The following is a 22,230-nucleotide window of genomic DNA, read 5'->3' on the forward strand; positions in this document are numbered from 1 at the left end:
GTGAGCACTTTTTCTGTGCTGGGACTTGGACACACATCTGTTGTCTCCAGCCATCAGGGCCCCCGGCCCCCCCCCCTCATCCTTTGCTCTCTAGCCTCACTCCACCCACTCGCCCCCATTCTTCAGTCTCAACGCAGACAAAACCAACCATGTCACTGCTTTCTGGTCTGCAGTGGCTGCCTGCAGTCTCTATCATGGTGGGAGCCCATTCCCATACCAAACCCTGGGCCTCCTTTCTCTGTGGATTCTGTTTCTCCGGGGAGCTCACAAATACAGCCCTGGGATGGGCTTTTGTGTCTCTTTCTCTTTCTCCTCATCTCATGTCAACTCTTCAGCAAGAGAAAAGTTCCCAGATAGAGAATGTGCTGCTGCTTCAGTAGGTGGTTCTTTCGACCTGCCCCAAAGGGCTTCCAGTTTCCTACCCTCTCCAGGATTGTTCTGGAAAGTGATGTTGCCACACCCAGCCCTGCCACACCCGGGCTCTCCTGACACTTCTTGGTTGTTCCTAGAGTTAGCCTCCTCAACCGGCAGGCTGGGGAGATGCTGGCTCAGTTTTGCTTGCTGGGTCAGCATGAGGATCTATGTTTGATCTCCAGCAGCATGTAAAAAGCGTGGGGTGGGGTGCAGGTGAGGTGGGGGTGGGGCCACATGCCGGTAATCCCTGTGCTGAGGAAGTCCAGACGACAGGTGGATCCCATGGGGATCACTGGCCAGTACCAACAAAACCCCCAAATATCCACTCTGCTAAACAACACAGGCCACAGTGGCCGAGACAGGTCTGGAGGGTGCCAGGTTGATGGCTGCCCGTTATTAAACAATCATAGCAAGTACTAACTGGAAAAAAAAAAAAAAACATGTATAATTCACGTCCATTTTAGGAAAATGAAAAAAAATGCACTTGCAAACAGGAGTCTGATTCCCTCATATGTCCTCACTTTTACATTTTAATTTAAAATATCCATGCCAGACTGGGGGAGAGACGGACACCCAGTGTTGAGTGGTCTCATGTAGGAGGTCCCGACTTCATCACACACCACACAGCAAGAGAAGGACTGGCATCATTTGTTACCCACAGAGCACCTGACACTGAACTTACCCATGACCCCAGGTACTGTATATCTGGGTGCTTCTAGCCTTCCCCACACACAAGCAAGACTGAACAAGCTTGTGACCAAATGCTTACTGACTGGTGTCTGTTACCAATTCTTTCAGAAAAAAAAAATTCCTGGATACAGGCTTATTTTTATAATCCTGATTGCTCTGCCAGCACGCCCATGGGAGACTCCAGAAGGCATGCATTGAGACACAACATCGTTGTCACCAAGCCTCCACAAGGACACCCAGCCTCCTGCCCCCCCCCCCAAGGAACAGCACCCTCATATCCAAAGCCGGGACCCTACTCCTATTGAGTCTCCAGGGACTCCTGGGCGCTGTCACTGCACTGGTGACCTTAGACAAGTCACAGACCTTCCTGCTCCGTCTTCCGAGGGTGGAGAAGCCAAGCTGGGTTCAAGTGTCCCCAAAGGAAAAGGGGACACTTCCATCCACAGCATGATGGGGGAGAGGGCCTCTTCCGCCACCTTTGTCCCCATCTCTGCTGGGCAGGCCACAGGTTTCCCAGGAGTGGAGACTCGTGGAGGGAGACAGGGGCCTGGCACCTGTGGAGGCCCATCAGGACATCTTATCTTTGCCCTTCAGAACTTGATTCATCAACACCTTTACCGTCAGGGTTTGTTAGACAGGCACCAGTCTGTTGCTGTGGAACAGGAAGCAGCCTGAGAGGCACAGAGTAAGGACTCAACCAGACCTTGCAGCTCTGAAGCCTGGGCCTCTCCAGACACCTCCTCTTCCTTGGTTAAGAACCAGCTGGCCAGTGTCCTAACCAGGTCTCTGTTATAACCAGAGATACCTGGCAAAGGCTGCCTCTGCCACAGTAAGCTCTGCTGTGCCTACAGAAGCTGGTTAAACTCCAACAGGGTGCCAGGAAAGCCTGAGCCACCCGCGACCACAGGTTGGAAAGGGGGCAAATAATGTCTCAAGTCACATGCTGACCCTCAAGACACACTGACAAGACCTCTGGGGTTTATACCCACAGGAAAATCTGCACAGAGAACCAGGCTTTTGCCATGAGACCCTCCCCTAGGAGCTCAGGGCAGGTTGGGGGGACTCAATGCAGCTTCAGGGTCAGCTTAAATGGTCCCACAGGCATCCTTTCTCAAATCTTCCTGCTTGCTTCTGGAAACTACAGAGCAGGGAACCAGACGAAAGCTACCATACCACACAAACCAGAGTCGGGCACCACCTGTGTCGCTGAGGCCAAGGCCGGAGTATTGAGGACTCGAGCTGTGAGGGTCTGAACAACTTCTGCCACACTCACTCAGGCCCCACTGTCGTACAATACGGCCACAGACAATGCCCGATCTCCACAAAACTGTGTTTACAATGGGCAGTCTGTCCGGCAACAGAAATCCTTTTGTCAGCCACAGAAAGGGGCCAGGAAAGTATCAGGATGTCAGCTGCCTTCTGTGGGGGCTGAGTCACACCAATGAGATGGCAACCTGTCCTGGTGTGGTGTGCCTGTCATACACAGGGAAGAACCAGTTCCTCTGGAAAAAGGAACTGGAGGCTACCCTAGAAGCCTCAGATGAGGTTACCTGTGCTCTGGGTGCTGTGAACTAGACAGAGGTCATCTTGGAAGTGTCTTCGGATCCACTAAAAAACACTAAATCACGTGCTTTAAATACTATGTGTATGTATGTGTATATGTGCATGTGAGTGCAGGACCTACAGAAGCCAGAAGAGGGCATAGGATCCCCTAGAGCTAGAGCTACAGGTAGTTATGAGTTACCTGCCATGGATGCTGGAACCAAACTCAGATCCTCAGGAAGAGCAGTATGCACTTTTAACCCCTGAGCCATCTCTCCAGCTCCCCTGAATTGTGCATTTTAATGGGGTGATCTGTATGGTGCATGAATTATACCTCAATAATGAATAATGCTGACAAGCAGAGCCCTTGTCAGAGGTAAATACCATCATCTCAGGTCAATGCCTATAACTCAACCCATGGTGGAAAGAGGAGAACTCAGTCTCTTGAAAGCTGTCCTCTGACTGTAGTACACACACACACACACACACACACACACACACACACACACACACACACACGAAAAAAGCCAGGGCATTGTCAGCAAATTTATCAATTCAGTAGCTGCCCCCCAAAACAAGGGTAGAAGCCGGATACCCACTTGTCTGATGGTGGAGTCCCAGCCTCAGGCTGGGTGGTGGCTATTGAGGACTGGGCTGATCCAAGGCTTTCCCTGAGGCCCCACCGTATGGAGAAGGAACACAGTTAGTGCCCTGTCTAAAACCAGGAATATGCTTGGCAGAGCCAGTGAGGGCCTGGGGCCAGGGCCCTGGGGGAGCTCCACTTCAGATCCTGAGAACCCAACTCTTCCCATCCCGAGACTGGACTTTCCCAAGGCCGCTGTGTACCCATCTATCATGTCACGTGTTCCCCTTGTGCAACATTGTTTGATTAACTTCTTGCTATGTCTCATTGTATGATAGCTTTCCACCGACTCTGTCCCATTCCAAAAAACACTCACAAATAGTACCTAAGACGCCCTGCTTCATAATGAACTTGCTTGGCCTAAGACAGAGCTTGTGCCAGACCTCCCAACCCCAACTCGGCGTTCTTACCTTCTTGTCTCCTGTCCCCTCCACTTAGGACCCTGTCACTGAAGAGTGAATGACGTGCTGGTCCAGGTCAAGTGACAGAACTCTCTGGCTTTTTGACCTGGGTGTCCACTCCATACAGTTGCTAAAATGGGTCCCTGAGCATGTGCATGTTAAACCCAGGTACCACACTGGGAAAGAATTGAATGACCACGTTCAATACATAGGCTGCACCTGGGCTCATAGAGCTGACCCACTCCAGAGCTGTTTCTGGATCAGAGATATGAATCTGTCCCACAGCAAACGACTGAGCTCACATTCGATTCTCTGCCAAGCAGGCAGGCAAGCCTCACACTCCATCCCTCCCTCATGGCACCCTGTATCATTCAGGGACCCCCAGCCTGCTCCCAGGGACCACTCCAAGTCAGTGCAGGTACAAATTAGCACCAAGCTAGAAACACTCCTCGAACTTCTTCCTTACCCAGCCATTTCCTACCCACAGGGCCATGAGCCCCTCCTTTATCAGACTGGGTCCTGGGGATTTCGCCTTTTAAAAAAAATCTGTATTACTGTGTGTGCCTGGCTGCATGTGGGTACACCCGTGGAGATCAGAGGACAACTTTACAGAGTTAGTCCACTCCTTCCACCTTCACATCGATCCTGGGGCTCGAACTCAGGTCGCCAGGCTTGTGTGGCAAGGTCCCATATCACTGAGCCATTTTGCCAGCCCTGGGCCTCGGATTTTATTATATGCAAAATGGGGGGGGGGCAAAGAGAATGGCGGACGGACAGCAGGAAGCAGGGCTACGGTTCTCCCAGCACATGCTGCTGTCACTGTCACTGTCACTGTCTTCCCTCCCAGGACCCTGGCTGCCACCTGCCCCCCTCTGGAGGCAGCAGGACGTCAGGTCTCTCCTTTGCCCTCTCCACTGTGTGATACCTGCAGCTCAGCCCTCGGTGTCGGCTGAGGGCTGATGAGGACTGAGAGGCAAGTCTGGCTCAGTGTCGGGCACAGAAGTGAATGGCCTGGCTGCCACCACCAGTAGGCTCTGCTCCCGAGCCTCTGTCCTCCTTCCTTCACCCACAACCTAAGAGAGACGCCAGTGAGTTACTGTCTCCATTTCAGAGATGGGACTGCAGGCAGGGACTCAAGTCCAAGGTCATGCAGCTGGTCTCTGGCCATCACTCTGAGCAGAGCCAGCCTCTGGCCACATTTTGCTGTAAATGCAGGCGCCCCGCCCTTACTGGCTCCTCCCCCATTTCCTGTTCTCTCCACAGCCCCCTTCCCCCTACATTTTCCACAGTCTGCTAAAGAGCTGACTGGGCACTTCCTCACCCAGGCCCACAGCCCAACAGAACTCACAAAGTCCTGTCCGCCTGACCATCTAGCCAGGCTGGGAAACACCTGCCTGCCCACTCGAGGGTCTGGGTGTTCAGTTGCAAGGCCCCTTTCATCCGTCGAGTTACCCCTGGTTCAGGTGTTGGCACTGCCCCCTGGCTCACTAGACTGTCCCCACAGGGCTCCTGCCTCCTGGAAGTGTTTAACAAAGTCTCCCTAGGTTCCACTGACTCCCCCAGGCCCTGCAGCTCCACATAGGCTCAATAACCTTTTCCCATGTCACTCACTCTCTCAATCAGCTCAACCACACTAGCTTTTTGCTCCCTTAACCTTCTCAGGCAGTCCTGTCTCTGATGCAGGTCCCTTGACCTATAGGGGTATCTGGCCTGATAAGATTCACACCACAGGATTGGCCAGGGCTCTATAATAATCCCTCAATCCAACAGATTCCTGTTGGGGCCCTGATGCAATGAGCCAGGTCACTCAGGTGCTATATTCCAGCCTTTACTCTCCTCCAGACTGGAGCTGTGGCTGACTCACTCTTTTAAAATCCTCTGGAGCACCTGTCACAGAACCGTGTGTAGAGTCAGCTACCCAAATGCACCTATGCAGCCATACATGCTTAGAAGAATAAACCACAAAAGAAGCAGGTGTCTAAGTCATAGCCACGCTGGGCCCACAGGCAGCGAAGCCACATAGCCACATGGTGCAGGGGAATGGGTGTCTAAGCCACACAACCACACAGCCACACTGGCCCATGGGTGTCTAAGCCACACAGCCACACTGGCCCACGGGTGTCTAAGCCACAGTGACACCATGCCCTCCATACACTGGATTGAGTTCATCCTCCCAACCCAGGAGTACCGGCCAGCTCTGATCAAGATTTAAGCAGAAAAGCAGCTGCAGTTGACCAAGGAAGTGCTCCTTCTCCAAGACATCCACATATACAGACCTCCCTTCATAAAGTTACCCCTCACAGGTGGCACATGCTTTGGTCCCAGCATTTGGGAGGCAGAGGCAGGTGGGTCTCTGACTTCAAAGCCAGCCTGATCTGCAGAGTTGAGTTTCAGGACAGTCCAGGCTGCACAGAGAAACCCTGTCTTTAAAAAAGCTACCCCTCAGTTTGTAGGGTAGAATATTTTCTCAAAATGCCTTCTCAGGGACGCCAAAGCTTTAGCATGCTCATCTGCCACAGTGCCCTAGGGAGCAGCTCACTGTGCGGAAGCACCCATCCCATGCCCTTCCACCCCTGCACAGAGCACCCATCCCATGCCCTTCCACCCCTGGGCAGAGCAATGACAGAGACCCACCCATCAGGCTGGGACAGCAGGCTGTATGGACCCCAGCCAGCTCAGGCTGGGGTGGAGGTGTTCTTCTGAATGTGTTCCAAGAGGTTCAGGGCTGCAGGTGCTGGCTCTATACCAGACTCTCCTGACACACTGTGCGTCATGGCCATGCTCGCTCTAGAAATCTGCCTTCTTTCCAATTCGTTGACCACCTCTCCTCCTGGTGGCTTAGGCATTTATCTCATCTGCTGGATTCCCCTCACTACACCTGGGGACACTCACAGGCTCCACCGTTCTTGTGCAGACCCAGCAACCACACCAAGATCCTGGCCAAGCACTCTCATCAGATAGGTAGCCATTAAACACTGCATCTGAATAAACACGGTGCTCATCAGTCCATCTCTAGCCTCTGCTGCTGTCATATCGTCTTGGGGACCCCACTGCTCCGCACCATCATGGGCAGAACACCAGCAGAATTGCTGGACCGTCTTAAAAATCCCAATAACCACACTCAGGTCTCAAGGCTCCAGGTGGTGATGATTCCGGCCACCAATCTACAGCCTGAGTGTCCTCAGGGACTTGCTGTGGGTCCACCGTGGGATAGAATGCACCATGTGACCATGTGACCAGTCGGAGTGATGACACTTGACCCCAGTCTGCACCAGCCACTTCGTGCCTCTTCCTCAGCCACTGTGCACCTACAGTTCTCTCACTCAATCCAGCCCATCCACCACCGATGCTCACTCTTGACGCCATCAAGGTGCGCTTAGCCGTGCCTGGAGCCTTCTTTCCTAGTCTGTGTCCTCTACACTGCCTCCCCTCCATGTCTCACTTCCTCCCTCTGGAGAAATACTATCCTAGCCATGGGCTGCCTGGTCCTGGGCGTGTGTGTGTGTGTGTGTGTGTGTGTGTGTGTGTGTGTGCACCAGGGGCAGAGGAGCACACACTGTAAGCTTTTGAGTCTAGCTCCTGGGCTGGGGAAGGGCTCCCACATGACCCTCCTCCTTCTGCCAGATTGCCTGTACCTCCCTCCTCCCTTTTGTTTCTTCCTTTGCTGTTTTCTTTTTCCCCCATCTCATCCATTGAGATTCCTGGGGCCCTGAAACACATCTCTCAAATGTGTTCCAATACAAGCGGTCCACAGCTTTAGGCACTAGTCTAAGATCCCCCACCAGATCTAGGCAGCGGCTCCTCTGACCTAAAGTCCCATCTCAAGTTCTTGCTCAAAGCCTATGGAGGTCCAAATGAAGGTGAGGTGAAGGAAGGCTGAGACCTAGGCCCCCTGCAGGCCAGTGCTGGGGAACTTGACCAGGAGATGTGAATTTCAGAGGCCTGAGCAGGTCCCAGGCTGGCACGGAGCTCAGCTATGTGGTGTGGGAGGGTCCACACCTCCCTGTTTTATTGGCACTTCAACCCTGGGAGCTGCCACTCAGATTCCTGACGCTCCCCAGCAGAAGACATCCATCCCGGGTACCAGTCAGTGTTCCCACAGCCCCCCCCCCCCCCAGTGGTCACCAGAATTCTTACCTTTGTAACGTGCCAATCCACTTCAAGTTGCTATGTGCCTACCCCTGAATGTGGCAAGTTTATCACTAAAGTTAATCATTTTCATGGACTGCACAAAGTCTGGCTTGCTTCACACCTTCCCCTGGCCATCTGCCGGCCATCGGCAAGGGTCTGCGGACGCCTCTGATCCTTTAAACCCACCTCTACTGTTCCCTGTTCTGGTGCTGGGTTTTTCCCTTGCCAGGGGCTCAGTTCTGCCTTACATCCCTGTAAGGCAGAGCCAGCCACTCTGGACTTGTTCATTGGAACAGACAAGCCCAGTATGAAACCACATGCCTGGGGACCCAGGAAGAGCCTGCACCTGCCGCCAGCGGCTTCTTCAGAGAGCCACCATCCGCCAGAGTCCTGCAAAGCTCACAGGGCCTGGGTGCCTCGCTTTGCTTTTTACATGAGTCAACAAAGACAACCGAGTGCACGTGCTTCGTGCTTTCTGGAGTGGCCATTCCTACCTCTCTGGTCTCCATCACCACATACACAAATACAAACAAGCCCCATAAAAAGCCAGTGTGCCCCACCACCACCACCCTGGGACCCACAGCTGGCCCGTTGGGTCTTGACTATGGTTTCAGGCCTCACTACCTGCGCAGAAGGGGGTGGGTGTTCCCCCACCCCCATTCCTGAATACCCATGATTCCAGAAAGCAGTCAAAGTAGCCAGAGTCTGCCAAGTAGCTCAGCGGATTCAGTCACTCCAGGTTCCATGGCTTGCAACAGGCAGTGAAAGACTGCATTAGTGAGGGAATCAGACCAGCGGCGTGCCTGAGCAGGATGCAGACACATGTCTCCTATGTGTCCTGACTGGAAAGCACAGAGACCGGGGCCTTTCAAGAGTTACCCGCCCCCCCCCCCCCAGCGACTCTCTTTGCCCACCAGAGCTCCAGACCTGCCACTGGCAGAGAGAGCCCTCCCAGGAATCCATTCCCAAGCAGATGCTGACCCAGTCAGCAAAGCTGTGTGCGTGCAGCAGCCACAGGAAAAGCTAGCCTTTATTAACCCCCGATGTGCACCCTTTCCAGGCTTCTGGGTCATGGTTCTGGGTGTACGAAATCTGAGGTGCTCCGAAAACTGGGGCAGCTCCAGTCTGGGCCAGGCCTTCCATATCAGCTTGGGAACTCAAGAGAGAGCACTGGGCAGTTCTGACCCCGGCCAGACCAGGCCACCCCTCTGAGCAAGTCACACATCTGTACCACTTCCAGGAGAACAGAGCCCTGTGACAGGCCAGTACCGACGGTTCATTGCAGCTCCCTACCCGAGGGTGTCAGCCACTTTTCAGTCCAAGCTGGTCAATCCTGGAAGAGGTGGGGAGGGCTCACGTCGAACATCCTGACTGTGCTGAGTTGACATTGCCTCCCCCACAAGTTCACAGCCAGCCAGAACCTGTGAATGTAACCCTACTGGGACATCTCTGCTGACGTAATCAAGTCAGAAAGGGTTCAAGGATCACTGAATCCAATGGTTTGTGTCCTTATAAGAGGAGGCACAGCTGTATGTAGAATAGAGGTGGACGGGTTCATCCTCTACCCCACCCCCGAACACTAAGGAGTACCAGAAGTGCCTCCCTCCACACTGGGAGGGGGGCCTGGGCCAGGCCCTCCCTCAGACCCCCAAAAGGAGTCAGCCCTGCCATCATCTGGAGTTTAGGCTTTGGAACTCCTGGACCACGAGACAGTCAGCTCCATTGCTTTGGGGCACCCATTTGTGGTCGTCTGTCACAGCGGCCACAGGAGACACAGCTTTGCTGTGGGATTAGGCCTCTGTGCTGGGATGAGCTCAGAGTCTTGGCCTCATGGTGACTTAGATGCAATGCTCTGGACACCCATGCTGGGGAATCCAGGCAGAGGAGAGCAATGCACAAGCAGGAAGGGCCCTCTAGGCACCGACACGAGCCTCAGACCTCTGGTCCAGACCAGGCTAGGACATCTCCCAGCCTGGTGTTGCCTTGTCCTGGCAAAGCACCCCACACACACACTTGCCGCCAGCGCTGTGGGCATCCCAGGCCGGTTCTTTCCCACCTGGCCCCTGTGAACCAGGCCTCTGAGTCCTGCGTGCTGCTTTTCTCTGAGTTCCCTACAATTTGCTGGTCAGAAGTGAGGTCTCTACAAAGGGGCCTTACACTCCTGTACTCCCAAAGGATGGTCCTGAGGAAAAACACTAGTGATTCCCTCATTGCAGGGGGCCATTTCTTCAACCCCCAATTTTGCTGGTTACCAGAGCTAAACGGGACAAAAGCTCTCGTTCCCCCCAAATAAGTATTTGCAAACCACTCCACAGGCACACACCACGCCCTATGCCCAGGTAGGCTCAGTTAGATAGCCCTACCGACAGGTTCACCTAAAAACTCTCCGAAGAGCTAACCAGGGTGGGGCAAGGAGCCACAGGAAGGGGTTATCAAGAGGGCATTTCTGATACCTGGAGAAACAGGCACCGCGGCTTCAGTCTGGGTGGGAGAGGGGCACAGGATAACTCAGGATAGATGGGACACAGAAGCCAAAACCACAGGGAAGGTGGCATGGGAACCAGAGCCTCACCTGCTGGATACCCGAGTCTGCCCGGCGCTGGAGAGGCCTTCAGGTCAACTCCAAGTGGAGCCTTCCACTTCTACCAGCTTTTCCAGACCATATAACCATGTCCCTCCTACCTGGCTCGCTAGGTAGTCCTGGGTCAAGGAGTCCTGAGAGGAACATACATGCTGGGCAACCTAAGCAGCCGTACAATCCCGTGACCCCCATAGTCACCAAGTCCCCCCCCACCCGCCGTGGCGTGTGTGTGTGTGTGTGTGTGTGTGTGTGTGTGTGTGTGTGTTCTGAAAAAAAAAGTCGACAGCAGCAGACACTCAGGCTCTGGACCCCGCCTGGCCCTGTTGGTGGGGCCTTCCAGGGGACACGCAGTAGGGAGGTGGGCTCTAGCAGCCTCTCTCGGTCCCTCTGAGCTCATGGGATCTGCACAGGGGGCTTCCATTCTGCCCGGCCAAACGCAAAAACTCCCAAATGGCTGCGGAGAAGCCCTCCTCACACAGCCACCCCCTCACCTGTGGAAGTTTCTTCCCGAGGTTTCCAGTCCTTTAGCCATCGCACCCCGCGTGTGTCCCCTACTCCCCGCCCCCAGCACTGGCATCCCAGGGAGGCCGCCTGCCAACATCCGAGCGTTCCCTGGCTCCCTTTCCTGGGGCCGGAGCTGCTGCGGAATTTCGGTGGAATTTTGAGGTCGCCAAGCATCTCCCAGCTCAGAGAGGGGAAGAAAGAGACACGGGGGACGGAGGAGGGAGAAAGTGCGCTTGGGGCGTTCAGTTGCAGGATGGCAGAGGGAGCCCTAGCCAGCTGCACGGTCAGGGAGGTGGGCCGCGCGAACCGGGTACAGCTGCTTACCTACGTCTGCATTGCAAAACGCCTGTTGCGGGTGCACCGGGGAGCAGCTGCAGGCGTCGGCCCGGCGCAGCAGCGTGGCCAGCAGCAGGAGGCCGAGCGCCAGCCGAAGGCTGCGGGCCGCGGCGCCCATGGCGCGCTGGGGGCCTGTGTCCGGCTGCTGTGGCGCGGGCTGGGGGGCCGGGCACGCCCCTCCTCACCTGGCCCGCTCCCCCGCACAAACTTTCTGTCCTCTTTGTCTAAGGGGGAAGCGGCGAGGAGAGGGCGCGGAGCAGTGCACCCGGCGGAGAAGAAAGAGGCTGGGGGGCGGCGAGCGAGCGCAGCCCGGCTCGGCTCCTCCGCTGCCTTCTATGGCTGTGTTTGCTGCGGGCTCGGGCCGAGCCGCCGTTTTATTGCGCTCCGAGGATCCTCTGCTCCTCCTCTCGGTGGCTGGCGGCCAGTGCAGGCCGGGCGCTCCCAGCAGCCCTCCTCCCGCGCCGCCCAGCCCTCCCCAGAACCCCGGCTTTTGTTGTGCCCAGCCTGGCACGGCTGTGGGCTTCCCGCACCACCTGGCACGCTGCGCCGCAGGGCCACGCGCGCTGCGTACCTGACTGCCCGCTGGGGCCGCACCCACGCAGCCCCGGTTCCCCAAAAGGCCGGCTGTGCGATGTATTTTGCCTGATGGGCCCTGACTCTGGGTGGAACTCAGGCCTTGTCCCTGAAGGCCACCAGGCTACCCCCCACCCCCACGACCTCTGACCCAACCTTTTCCTCAGGTCTGGCTCCAAGTTCTTCACTTATCTTTCCACAAGGGTAAAGTGACTCTGGGGCCAGCATCACTCCCCTTGGCCCCCTTCCATGTGCTTGGAGTGCTTGGAGGCCTTAGAATTTCAAGCATCCTTGGCTAAGGGATTGTTAAAGGGAGTCTAGGGTGTGGTTACGGTGGACAAAAGAGGATAAAACTGGCCAGATTTTAGAAGAGTGTCGGGAGCTAGAAGTGAGCCCAGGGGCCAGCCAGTAAGCGCTGCAGTCACCTTTGCCCAGAGCTGCTGCGTGGAAGGACTTAGCCAAAGCACTTCTGTGTTCTAGGAAAGGCCAAGGTGCCCAGTCCCTGCCTGCTGCCCAGAGAACCTGCTTTGCACAGGGGATATCACCACTCTTGCCCTCAGATGTTGGCCATCAAGATAGAGGGACAAAACTTGAGGAGGATGACAGAATTAAAAAGCCATGACACCCCGGTGTCGTGGCACAGAGAGGCTGGGGAAGGAGAATTGGCGTGAGTCTGAGGTCAGCCTGGTCTGTGCTGAACCCCAGGCCAGCCTAGACTACCTGAGGAGACCCTGTCTCAAACCTGGGGTGGGTGGGGGACAATAAAGGAGGCTGGAGAGATGGCTCCACACTTGAGAGTGCTTGTTGCTCTCGCAAAGGACTAGAGTTCGATTCCCAGCACCCAGGCTGGGTGGCCCACAACTGCCTGTAACTCCAGCTTCACCAGCATTAGGTGCCTCCGGCCACCAAGGACACCTGAACTCAACGCACACATAGTTAAAAATAAAAAAGAAAAAGCATAATTTCCCGCTATAATACGTGGTGCGGATCTGAGCCAGGGAATGCTGGGAAACATGAAAAGAATGGAAAAGTAGTTTTTGCTTCAGAGACAGACAATTCAGACAAACGTTAGACAGGGTGGTTATTTTTAGCACCTTGACAAATCCAAAGTCATTTTTTGACTGTTGCTAACCTAAAATAGAGTTGTGTCATCCATCAAGTGATGCCTGAGGCTGACTTTTTAAAAGTCGGATTGAGGGGCCAGGGAGATGGATCCGTCAGTACAGTGCTGGGTGGTATAAGCGCAGGGGCCTGAGTTCAATCCCCAGGCCCACGGGAAAGGCCACCTTTGCGGCATGTGATTGTAACCCCAGCACTGGGGAGGTAGCAGAAGGAGAGTGTTTCTGCGACTCTTCTCAGCCAGCCTAAGGTGCTCAATCGGAGGTCTCCACGAGAGACCCTCCCTCTCAAAAAAAAAAAAAAATGGCCAATGGCTGGGCAGATGGCTCAGCAGTGAAGGGCGTGGGGGGGGGGCTCTTCTGGAGGACCCGAGTCAGTTCCCAGCACTCACATCAGGTGACTCACAACTGCCTGTGACTTCAGTTCCAAGGCATCCAACGCCCTCTTCTGACCTCATCTGCCACCCACAAACACATGACATTCACACACACACACACACACACACACACACACACACACACACACATCAGGCAGGTGGCCCTTGAGCAAGAACACCTGAAGTTGGCTTCTGCTATCAGTGCATTGAGAGTGTGCATGCACACATACACACACTCACGGGGTGGGGACAGAAAGTTATTCCGTGTCAGCTGCCTGCAGCCTCTCTCTTTCATTTGTTGTTGTTGTTGTTGTTGCAAATGAGGAAAAATGCTTTTGGATTTTATAAGTCTACGACAGTTTATAAGAGAAGTAGGTAACTTAGAATGGATAACCGTCTCAGAGTTTCAGGCACTACATAAGCAGTGGCTGAGTGTGGAAACACCTTGGATGTACGGATTGAAGGTGTCATGAGAAAGGACCAGGGCCACTGCTGGGTGAGCAGGGGAGGAGCTGGCGACAGCGGGGGGGCACCCAGTGACCTCTCCCCCTGTAGGCACACTCTTCCTGCACCACTGTTTTCACCACTATGAGCCGTCCCCATCCGCGTGCAAAGGCGCTGGCTTCCTTTTAACATTCTCTTCATGGGGCTGGAGAGACGGCTCAGTGGTTAAGACCACTGCTGCTCTTGCGGAGGACCTGGGTTCAGTCCTCAGCACCCACATGGTGCCTCACCACTGTCTGTAACTCCAGTCCCCAGGGATCTGATGCCCTCTTCTGGCCTCTAGGGGCATCAGGCATACACATGGTGCTCAACCATACATGCAGATAAAACTACCCATACACATTAAATAAACAAACATTTGAAAATATTCTTAGTTTTATTTTTATTTATTTATTGGAGACAAGGTCTCTCTATATAGCCTTGGGTGTCCTAGAATTCACTATGTAGACCAGGCTGGTCTCAAACTCACAGAGATCTACTTGCCTCTGCCCCAAGTGCTAGGATTAAAGGAATGCACCGCCATATCCAGCTCTGTATTTTTTTTTTTTTTTTTTTTTTTTACTGTGCTAGGCATAGAATCCAGGGCCTCGTGAATGCTAGGCAAGTGCTCTTCCACTTGAGCCCCACTCTCAGCCAGACGCGGGCTTCCTCAGCCACCAGGGAGCCTATGGGTACAGTATATGTAAATATTCATTTCTGGTTCGAGAAAACACCCCATGCCCATGCTTCCCTCTGTAGCTGTCCTCTTCAAGCAGGATCCCATGAGGACTGAAGCCCTCCCTTATCTCCAAGTCCGGCTTCCCTCCTGGCCCCACTTCCTTCTTCCATTTTTTCTGAGCATTGCACCTATGGGTGATGGGAGTCCACCACACCCCACTAGCGCAGTGCTGGGGCTGGGTGAATGCTTGGCAGACTTTTCAAATGAGCACCCTCTAGTCCTTCACCTCTCCTCTTGATGTGGGTGGGTGGGCTAGCAGAGTCCCTGGTCCTACTTTGACCTGCTAGATAGTCCCTCAGGCCCTGAGGCAGGACTGTGCTGGCCTTACTGGGCGCCGGTGATGCGCCCAAAGAGACAGAGGACAGAGAGTAGAGGCTGGAGCCGCCGGGTCAGAGGGCTGAGACAGGATGTGCGCACAGGGAGGATAGGAGCGAGAGGATGAACGTGTTCGAGTGACGTGGGAGGGATCTGAGAGGGACAGAGAGAAACAGAACAAGACAGGCTGCTGCTTCTGGAAGGGCAAGCAGGCAAGGTCGGAGCTTACGAACTGATAACGGAAACTGTGCTATGCGCCTTCCCTGCTGATTTCCCAGGCTTATCTGCAAATTGATGATAATAAAAAACCTTCCTAAAATGGTGTGTGGGTACACAACTGTGATCTCAGCTGGTTGGGCTGAGACAGGGAGATCAGAAGATCAAGGCCATCTTCATTATATAGTGAGTTTGAGGGTACCGATCCCCCCAAACAAACAAATAAAAGCCCCCACCCTCCTAAAAGGGACGTGGAAGCACACACATGGAATCCCAGAGTCGGGAGGCTGAGGCAGGAGGATTGCCATGTATTGAGGCCAGCCTCAACAACAGTGAGGCCCCGTCTCTGCAAAAGCAACAACAGCAACAACAACAACAAAACAAACCAACAAAAACCCCGAAAACCAGCGGTCAAGAGCGTTTGTTGCTCTTGCAAAAGATTTGTTTGGGTTCCCAGCACTCAGATGGTGAGATTTACAACTATCTGTACCTTTAGCCCCAAAGCCTCCGATCTCCCTCTTCTGACCTCTGCAGGCACCAGACATGCACATGATGAATGTACATATATACTTATGCAGGCAAAAAACACTAGCACACATACAATAGAATGAATTGATCTTAAAAAGTTAAAACAAATACAAAGAAACAAATAAAACCCTTCCTGATGCATTGTGTGAATGACAATCCCAGACTGTGAAGTTGGGGTGGCTGACTCCAGGTGGCCACAGCACCAGGAGGCATTTGAGACCTACATAAGAGAGGAGATGCCCTGATGCCTGGGTCTTTATTCCAGTTCACCTCCAGCCTCTGCCCTCGTTCTGGAGCCCGGTACCCACAGGGCACTGGCTGCCCAGCCTCAGACCCTGCCTACCCTCTGTCTCTCCTGCAATAAGAAACTGCCTGTCCCCAGTCAAGAGGCCTAGACGAGATCGGGAGCCTTCTGGAGGCAGGATTATTGCGCCGGGCTTCCGGTGTGCTCATGCTCCTTGGTTGGGGAGCTCAGCAGCACAGAGCAACCTTGGGGAAAGGACCGCCGCCACCCCAGCCTACTCCAGCTCTGCTCTGTGGGATGGAGTAAGAGTGTGAGTGAGGTAAGAGCACGGGTCACTCCCCATTGTCACCATCAACCGCAGCCTCCTCCATCTCTGTTTTTGAGGGGGTAGGGAGAAGAGAGAGTGTCTCAGTTCTCTGGTATCCCAGGCTGGTCTCAAGCGTGCTAAAGCCGAGGATGGCCTTGCATTCCTGGTCATTTCCTGAGTGTCGTGATTCAGGTATGCGCCATCGTACCCCGTTAACGCAGTTCGGGAACACGGCGAATGCTAGGCAGATGCGTATCAAATGAGCCACACCCGCCTAGTGTCTCGGGTACTCTCCTGACAGATGGGAGGGAGGTGGCCGTGCAGGGGATCTGTGGAGAGGTCTTCCAGGCCTGTGGATCACACTCTTGGAGCTATCACACTTGCAAGAGACTTCCAGCCCAGAGCTGGGGCCTGGAGCCATGCAGAGCTGTCTGCCCATCCCTCCCACATCTGAGCACACCCAGCAAACATGTGCTGGGTGGACCCAGTAAACACTGTCCAGGCCAGGAGGAAGCGCCCAGGGTACCTCCCTCATGCTTCTCCCAGGTGAACAGATTCAGGGTGCCTTGGGGTGGATCAGGCACTCTGGCACTCAGGGTGAATCTGCCCAGGACGGGAAGCTCTATGTCTCGGGACCCACCCTGCCTACCCCATCTCCCCCAGCACATGGTGTTCTCTCCTCAGTGACAGCTTGAGCAGAGAAGAAGCCCCCCCAACTCTTTCCGGCAGGTTCCTGGAGAGCCAGACGCTCTTCTCAGACGCGGGCATCAAAACTGGCCACACATGCCAAGGAAGTAGTTCCCAAGCCAACAACAGGAAGCTCCAGAAGCAATCGTGGGGGGAGGCGTCTTAGGCAGGACTTAAGTGACTTTTGGGGAGGTGGGCATGGGTTAATGGATCTGGTTCTCTGGGAGGAACTGAACTAGTATGACCTGTGATTCCATCAGCTCCGTGATGATCCTCCACACCCAACTGGGCATCAGAGTTTGGCTGCAGCAGGCAGGTGGGGTCGGTCCTTCTGGTGGGACTGTTTACTCAGGACATTCCTAGGCTGACAAGATGGTGAGTTAAGACTGCCTAAACCTGTAGACAGGGCGCAGCCCTGCCACAGCCCAACAGTCTCGTTGCCGGATACACCAAAGGGCATTTCCACAGAAGTTTCATTTCTTTATTCACACTCTTCATTTGGGGCCTGAGCCTCTAAATACTGGCATGTTGATGAGGCTCCAGGTACACAGTGGCATAGTAAATAAGAGAGAATCTGCCTCAATAGGGCAGAAGCCGAGAGCCTCTGGCTGTCACCCAAATACTGTCCCGTGCATGTGCTGGAACTCACACACAAATCACACACACGATAGATTAATTGATGGATCAACCGATTGATTGATTGAAAGAAAGAAATGGCTGCAAATTTTTGGCCCTGAGTCAAGCAAGGAACAGAATGTTGAAGAGCAGGCTTTTGTTTTGTGGAGTAAGTAACATTCCACTTAGGAACGATCCAGGGACTTCGAGCCCCAGGTGGGAGTCCCATTCTGGTCAGGGACAGAGAGGAGGTAGGAGATAAAATAACTTACAAAGCCAGGCGTGATAAGATAGTGTCCCTAACATTTCATGGGTGTGACACAGAATGTCCCTAGTTGGAACAAATGTACACAAAGGCGTCCTGGTTATCGGGAGCTGGGGGAAGGGGCTGTCTGTCCAGCTCTGGGAGTCAGGTGAACGTGCATTCTGGCAGGGACAGGGCACCCTCCCCAACTGTAGAACTCTTTTTTTTTTTTTGGTTTTTCGAGACAGGGTTTCTCTGTGTAGCTTTGCGCCTTTTCCTGGAACTCACTTGGTAGTCCAGGCTGGCCTCGAACTCACGGAGATCCGCCTGCCTCTGCCTCCCAAGTCCTGGGATTAAAGGCATGCGCCACCACCGCCCGGCTCGTAGAACTCTTTTCTCTAGGGCGGTGGGAAAGGCCTTGGCCACGGCTCATCAAGTACCCACTTTTAGGAGATGTTTACTCCTTTTTTGTTTTTCTTTGGTTTTTTGAGACAGGGTTTCTCTGTGTGTAGCTTTGGAGCCTGTCCTGGAACTCACTCTGCAGACCAGGCTGGCCTCAAACTCACAGAGATCCGCCTGCCTCTGCCTCCCGAGTGCTGGGATTAAAGGTGTGCACCGCCGCTGCCGCCACCACCGCCACCGCCTGAGATGTTTGCTCTTAGCCCACAGTTCCCTTCAGCTTTCCTCCTGCCCTGCCCCATACATCTTCAAAGTGAGGACTTGGTATCTCCCACAACCTGGCTGCCCGGCTCTGTCCTCTCCCGGACAGGTATCTCATGAGCCCATGAGTCCAGCATTCCACGTCCACTTGAGCCAGTCTGGGGGATGTCAGCGCCTGTGCAGGCAGCCTGGTGTGAGGCACAACTTCACAGCCCCCACCCACATTGGTACAAGGACTCCAGACAGGAAGGGAGGGAGGAACGGGGAAAGGGAGGGAGGGTGTCCTGGAGGGGAACAGGAAGCCCTGTGATGCCTGGCCCCAAAGAATTGCCACATAGTTCTACGCTGGCTGGGCCAGCATCCCAGACAGAGGAAGACTGGTGTGACAGCGTCAGCCTGTGCTGGCTGGCTCCACGGAGACCCTGCAGGGCCAGGTCTGTTCTCTCAGTTCTTCAGGGCTTCCATCCTAAAAGGAAGGCAAAGCCAGGGATCCCTGCTCTTCCCAGAAAAGGGAGCAGACTCCTGTAGCTTTGGATTCTTACGAGTCTCTGGCTCCCCTCTGCCCCCAGTGGGCTCTGGGGACCCTCTAGACCAGTTCTGTGAAGCACTCAGGAATGCAGATGATGCTAGGAGTGGACGCCCTGGGGCTTGCTGCTCACATTTCCTCATGCCCAGGCTATTTCCTCTTGGCCCTGGGCATGCGGTCATGTGCTTTTGCTCATGAGCGAGTGGGTTGTGATGAAAACCCTGTACCCCTCTAGTCTGCCTTTCCCCAGGAAGCGGCCTCAGCTAGCAGGGAGGGGTCAAGGACCCAGAGCTTGCTGCTGCCCAGCTCAGCGGGGCTGCTTGGGGATGGTGGCTTCAGGTTCCCTAGCCTGCTGGTCAGGGATGGGAGACTCAGAGGCTCAGGTTTCCAGCCACCATCCTCTGCTTCCTTTGGTGTTGGGGAGTGACAGCCTTTGGCCATGATGTCATTGCCTAATCCAAACAGAAGGGAGGCTGGGCTCTGTGGCAGGCTGCAGGCCAGTGCTGAGTGCCTCCGCAGCAAATCGCAAGGCTGCGGTTAGATCTGGGTAGAGAACCCTCCCCTCCCTTCTCCTGGTCCTCTTTCCCTCCCCGTGCTCCTGACTGGCCTCCCCTCCTCTCCCTCCTCTTTTCTTGCTTCTCTGGAGATACTTTAGCCTCCTTGTGACATCATTCCTCAGCCAGGAGTGCACCAGGCTGCCACCTCTAGATTCAAAGCCAGCCCTATTCCTTCTGGGGGAGCAGGCTTGAGGTGGGTCTCATGCTATTCCCTCTGGAGGAGCAGGCTTGGGGTGGGTCTCATGCTATTCCCTCTGGAGGAGCAGGCTTGGGGTGGGTCTCATGCTATTCCCTCTGGAGGAGCAGGCTTGGGGTGGGTCTCATCCTCGCAAAGAGATGGGGAAGGGAAGAGGAAGCGAGGCTTCTTGGAAAAGGAAGCATGGCATTCTTACTCTGTTTCCTCTGCTGTCTGAAGTTTGGGTCCTGGCTCATTGGCTTTGTTTTGGCCTGCTCAACTCTTCCTCAACTACAAAGGGCTGTTCAGCGCCAAAGGCAAGAGGAACTGAGCTCAGGACAGTGGCTGTTCATGGGTGCTGGGCCTTCCTGGGTAGAAATGGACCCAATGACTGTACTAAATGACCCTGCCATCTGGTTCTGTTCTGATGTCCTGTGGCCTGGGAATAAAGGTGGTAGCTAGTCACCTGTCTCCTCAGTCACCTGTCTCCTCAATTCTCTTCTCCTGGCTGCAGAGCTATGTCACCGAGGGTGTTCATGGGTAAGTCATGGAAGGCTGGTAGATGGAAGCCATATCTCCCAGCACAGGATCCTGGCTGGTTCCCTGCAGAGGCAGGAGGCTGCTGTGAGCTCTCGCTTGGCACCTGGTCATTTTGTGGCGGGAGGAGGCAGAGAATGTCTGGAACATGACCTCCTAGTCACTCTTGATGCCTCTGCCCTGCCCCATTAAATATCCCTTTCCCATGTATCCTGCACTGGCCTCAAATTTCTCCCCCCAGAATCCTGTCTAGCTGAACATGATACAGACTCTCCCAGTCTCAGAGAGGTACCCAGCTGAGACGCGTGGTGGCAGAGTGGTCTTGATGAGAGTTAAAAAGGACGCCATGCTCAGTGGCCCATCACATCGGCCATCTTTAGGCTGCTTGTGGCTTATCTCACAGGTGAATTGTTTCCAGGTCTGTCTTCTGACTGAATATTTCTTTTATTTTGTTTTGTCGAGACAGGGTTCCTCACTATGCAAACCAGGCTGGACTTGAACTCATGGAGTTTCATCTGTTTCCAGAGTGTAGGGGTTACAAATATGTGCCACCATGCCCAGCCTCTGACTGAATATCTTTTAAGGTTATAGATCAGAGAGCCTTCATTCATTTGCTCAAAAGTATTTCTTGGGCAGAAGTTATGTGCCCAGGCCGTTCAGGAGCTGGGGCTATGGGTGAGATAGAAGGGATCCCTCCTCTCTTGTAGCACAAACCACTGCTAAGGAGGAAATAAAAGGCATGCCTCGGAGGATGGCTCAGTGGGTGATGTGTTTGGTACGTGAGTTTGGGTCCCATGTAAAAGCAGAGCATGGTAGCTGTGCCCGAAATCTCTGCCCTGGGGCAGCAGACACACACGTATTTCTAGGGATTTCTGGCCAGTCTATCTGAATCCACAGCTCCAGGTTCAGTGAGACCTTGCCTTATAAAATGAGGTGGAGAATGTTGAGGAAGACATCCCAGTGTTGACCTCTGGCCTACACACACACACACACACACACACACACACACACACACACACACACACAAAATACAGACTATGATGGGTGCCAGGCAGTGGTGGTACCAAGTGCCTCACAGGGGCCCAAGTGAAGGGATAGGGCTGCTGCCTGGGAGACATAATGGTTCAGAAGAGACCTGGGTTAGAGTCCCAGGGTAGGCACACTTGGAGGGCTAGTGTGCTGGATGTGGAAAGCCAGGGCCCAGGAGACAGGCTGGCTGTGGGGAGGGGTGGGGGTGGAGCCAGCGGTCAGCAGGGTCTGAGAGAGCGCGGTGGAAGCAGCAGCTGTTGGTGGTGACTCACCGCTGAGCAGAAAGATTGGAAACACATGTTCCCTCGGAGAGGCGGCGCATTCGTTACTCAGAGCTGAGGGTTCTGTTGAACCCGGGAGTCAACAGCAGGGGTGGGGTGCAGCTGGCAGCAGGCAGTGGCAGAGTCCAGCTCACTGTCGCCATCCCAGGGACTGTGCGACTAGACCACACGAGGCACTAAGGCTCTGTTTCTAAGAGGACCACCGCAGAGGATCCCATCAGCCAGTCTGGTCTCCCTATGGTCCACCCAAAGGAGGTCCTTTTGTGACAAATACCAGATATCCTAGCTTCTTTTTTTTTTAAATTCGTATGTGCATGCATCTGTACTCCCCTTACTACCTACCTAGCATGGATCCTCCCACTACCTGGAGTGGCTCCTCCCATTTTCCAGCATGGCTCCTCCCCATCTGCGTCTTCTCTATATGCTTTTCTACAGGTCCATGGTCCTGTACCACTGTCCCCCATAACTCCTCCACCAGCACTCGTGGTTCAAATCCTTCCTTGCAATTCTTTCCTCTCCAGGACCTGTCTTCCACCTGAATGTAGCTAAGGATCTGATAGGGCTAACTACCCCACGCCTGGTTCCATGGCTGTAGCCACATCTCTGCCAGGTGTACAAAGCCCTGGGGTCTGTTGGACGGGTCTGCATGAGTGGGGATGGAAAAAGACAGCACTCTAGAGAAATAGTCATGCCCCCTCAGGAAGTTCCCGGGTGGAAAGGAAGACAGTCGGCCATGACAGCCTGCCGAGGAGACCCAAGGCCCCTTGGACTCTTCCA

At 54.3% G+C, this 22,230-nt stretch overlaps 1 protein-coding gene across 2 annotated transcripts in view; it reads right to left on the reverse strand.

Moving 5' to 3' along the window:
- Timp2 (TIMP metallopeptidase inhibitor 2) overlaps positions 1-11,705 on the reverse strand; it is a 48,447-nt gene extending 36,742 nt beyond the window's left edge. The window contains exon 1 of one of the 2 annotated variants that reach the window (XM_006990270.4): positions 11,231-11,705. In XM_006990270.4, the coding sequence (XP_006990332.1) occupies positions 11,231-11,360 (130 nt within the window). In that variant the 5' untranslated portion in view covers positions 11,361-11,705. Of the gene's footprint in view, positions 1-10,893 lie in introns of both variants that reach the window. The other variant, XM_042283206.2, reaches the window with a different exon arrangement.
- Positions 11,706-22,230: the final 10,525 nt, after the last annotated feature.

The sequence above is a fragment of the Peromyscus maniculatus genome, chromosome 8 (genome assembly GCF_049852395.1).
Source record: "Peromyscus maniculatus bairdii isolate BWxNUB_F1_BW_parent chromosome 8, HU_Pman_BW_mat_3.1, whole genome shotgun sequence".
Taxonomy (NCBI): Eukaryota; Metazoa; Chordata; class Mammalia; order Rodentia; family Cricetidae; genus Peromyscus; species Peromyscus maniculatus.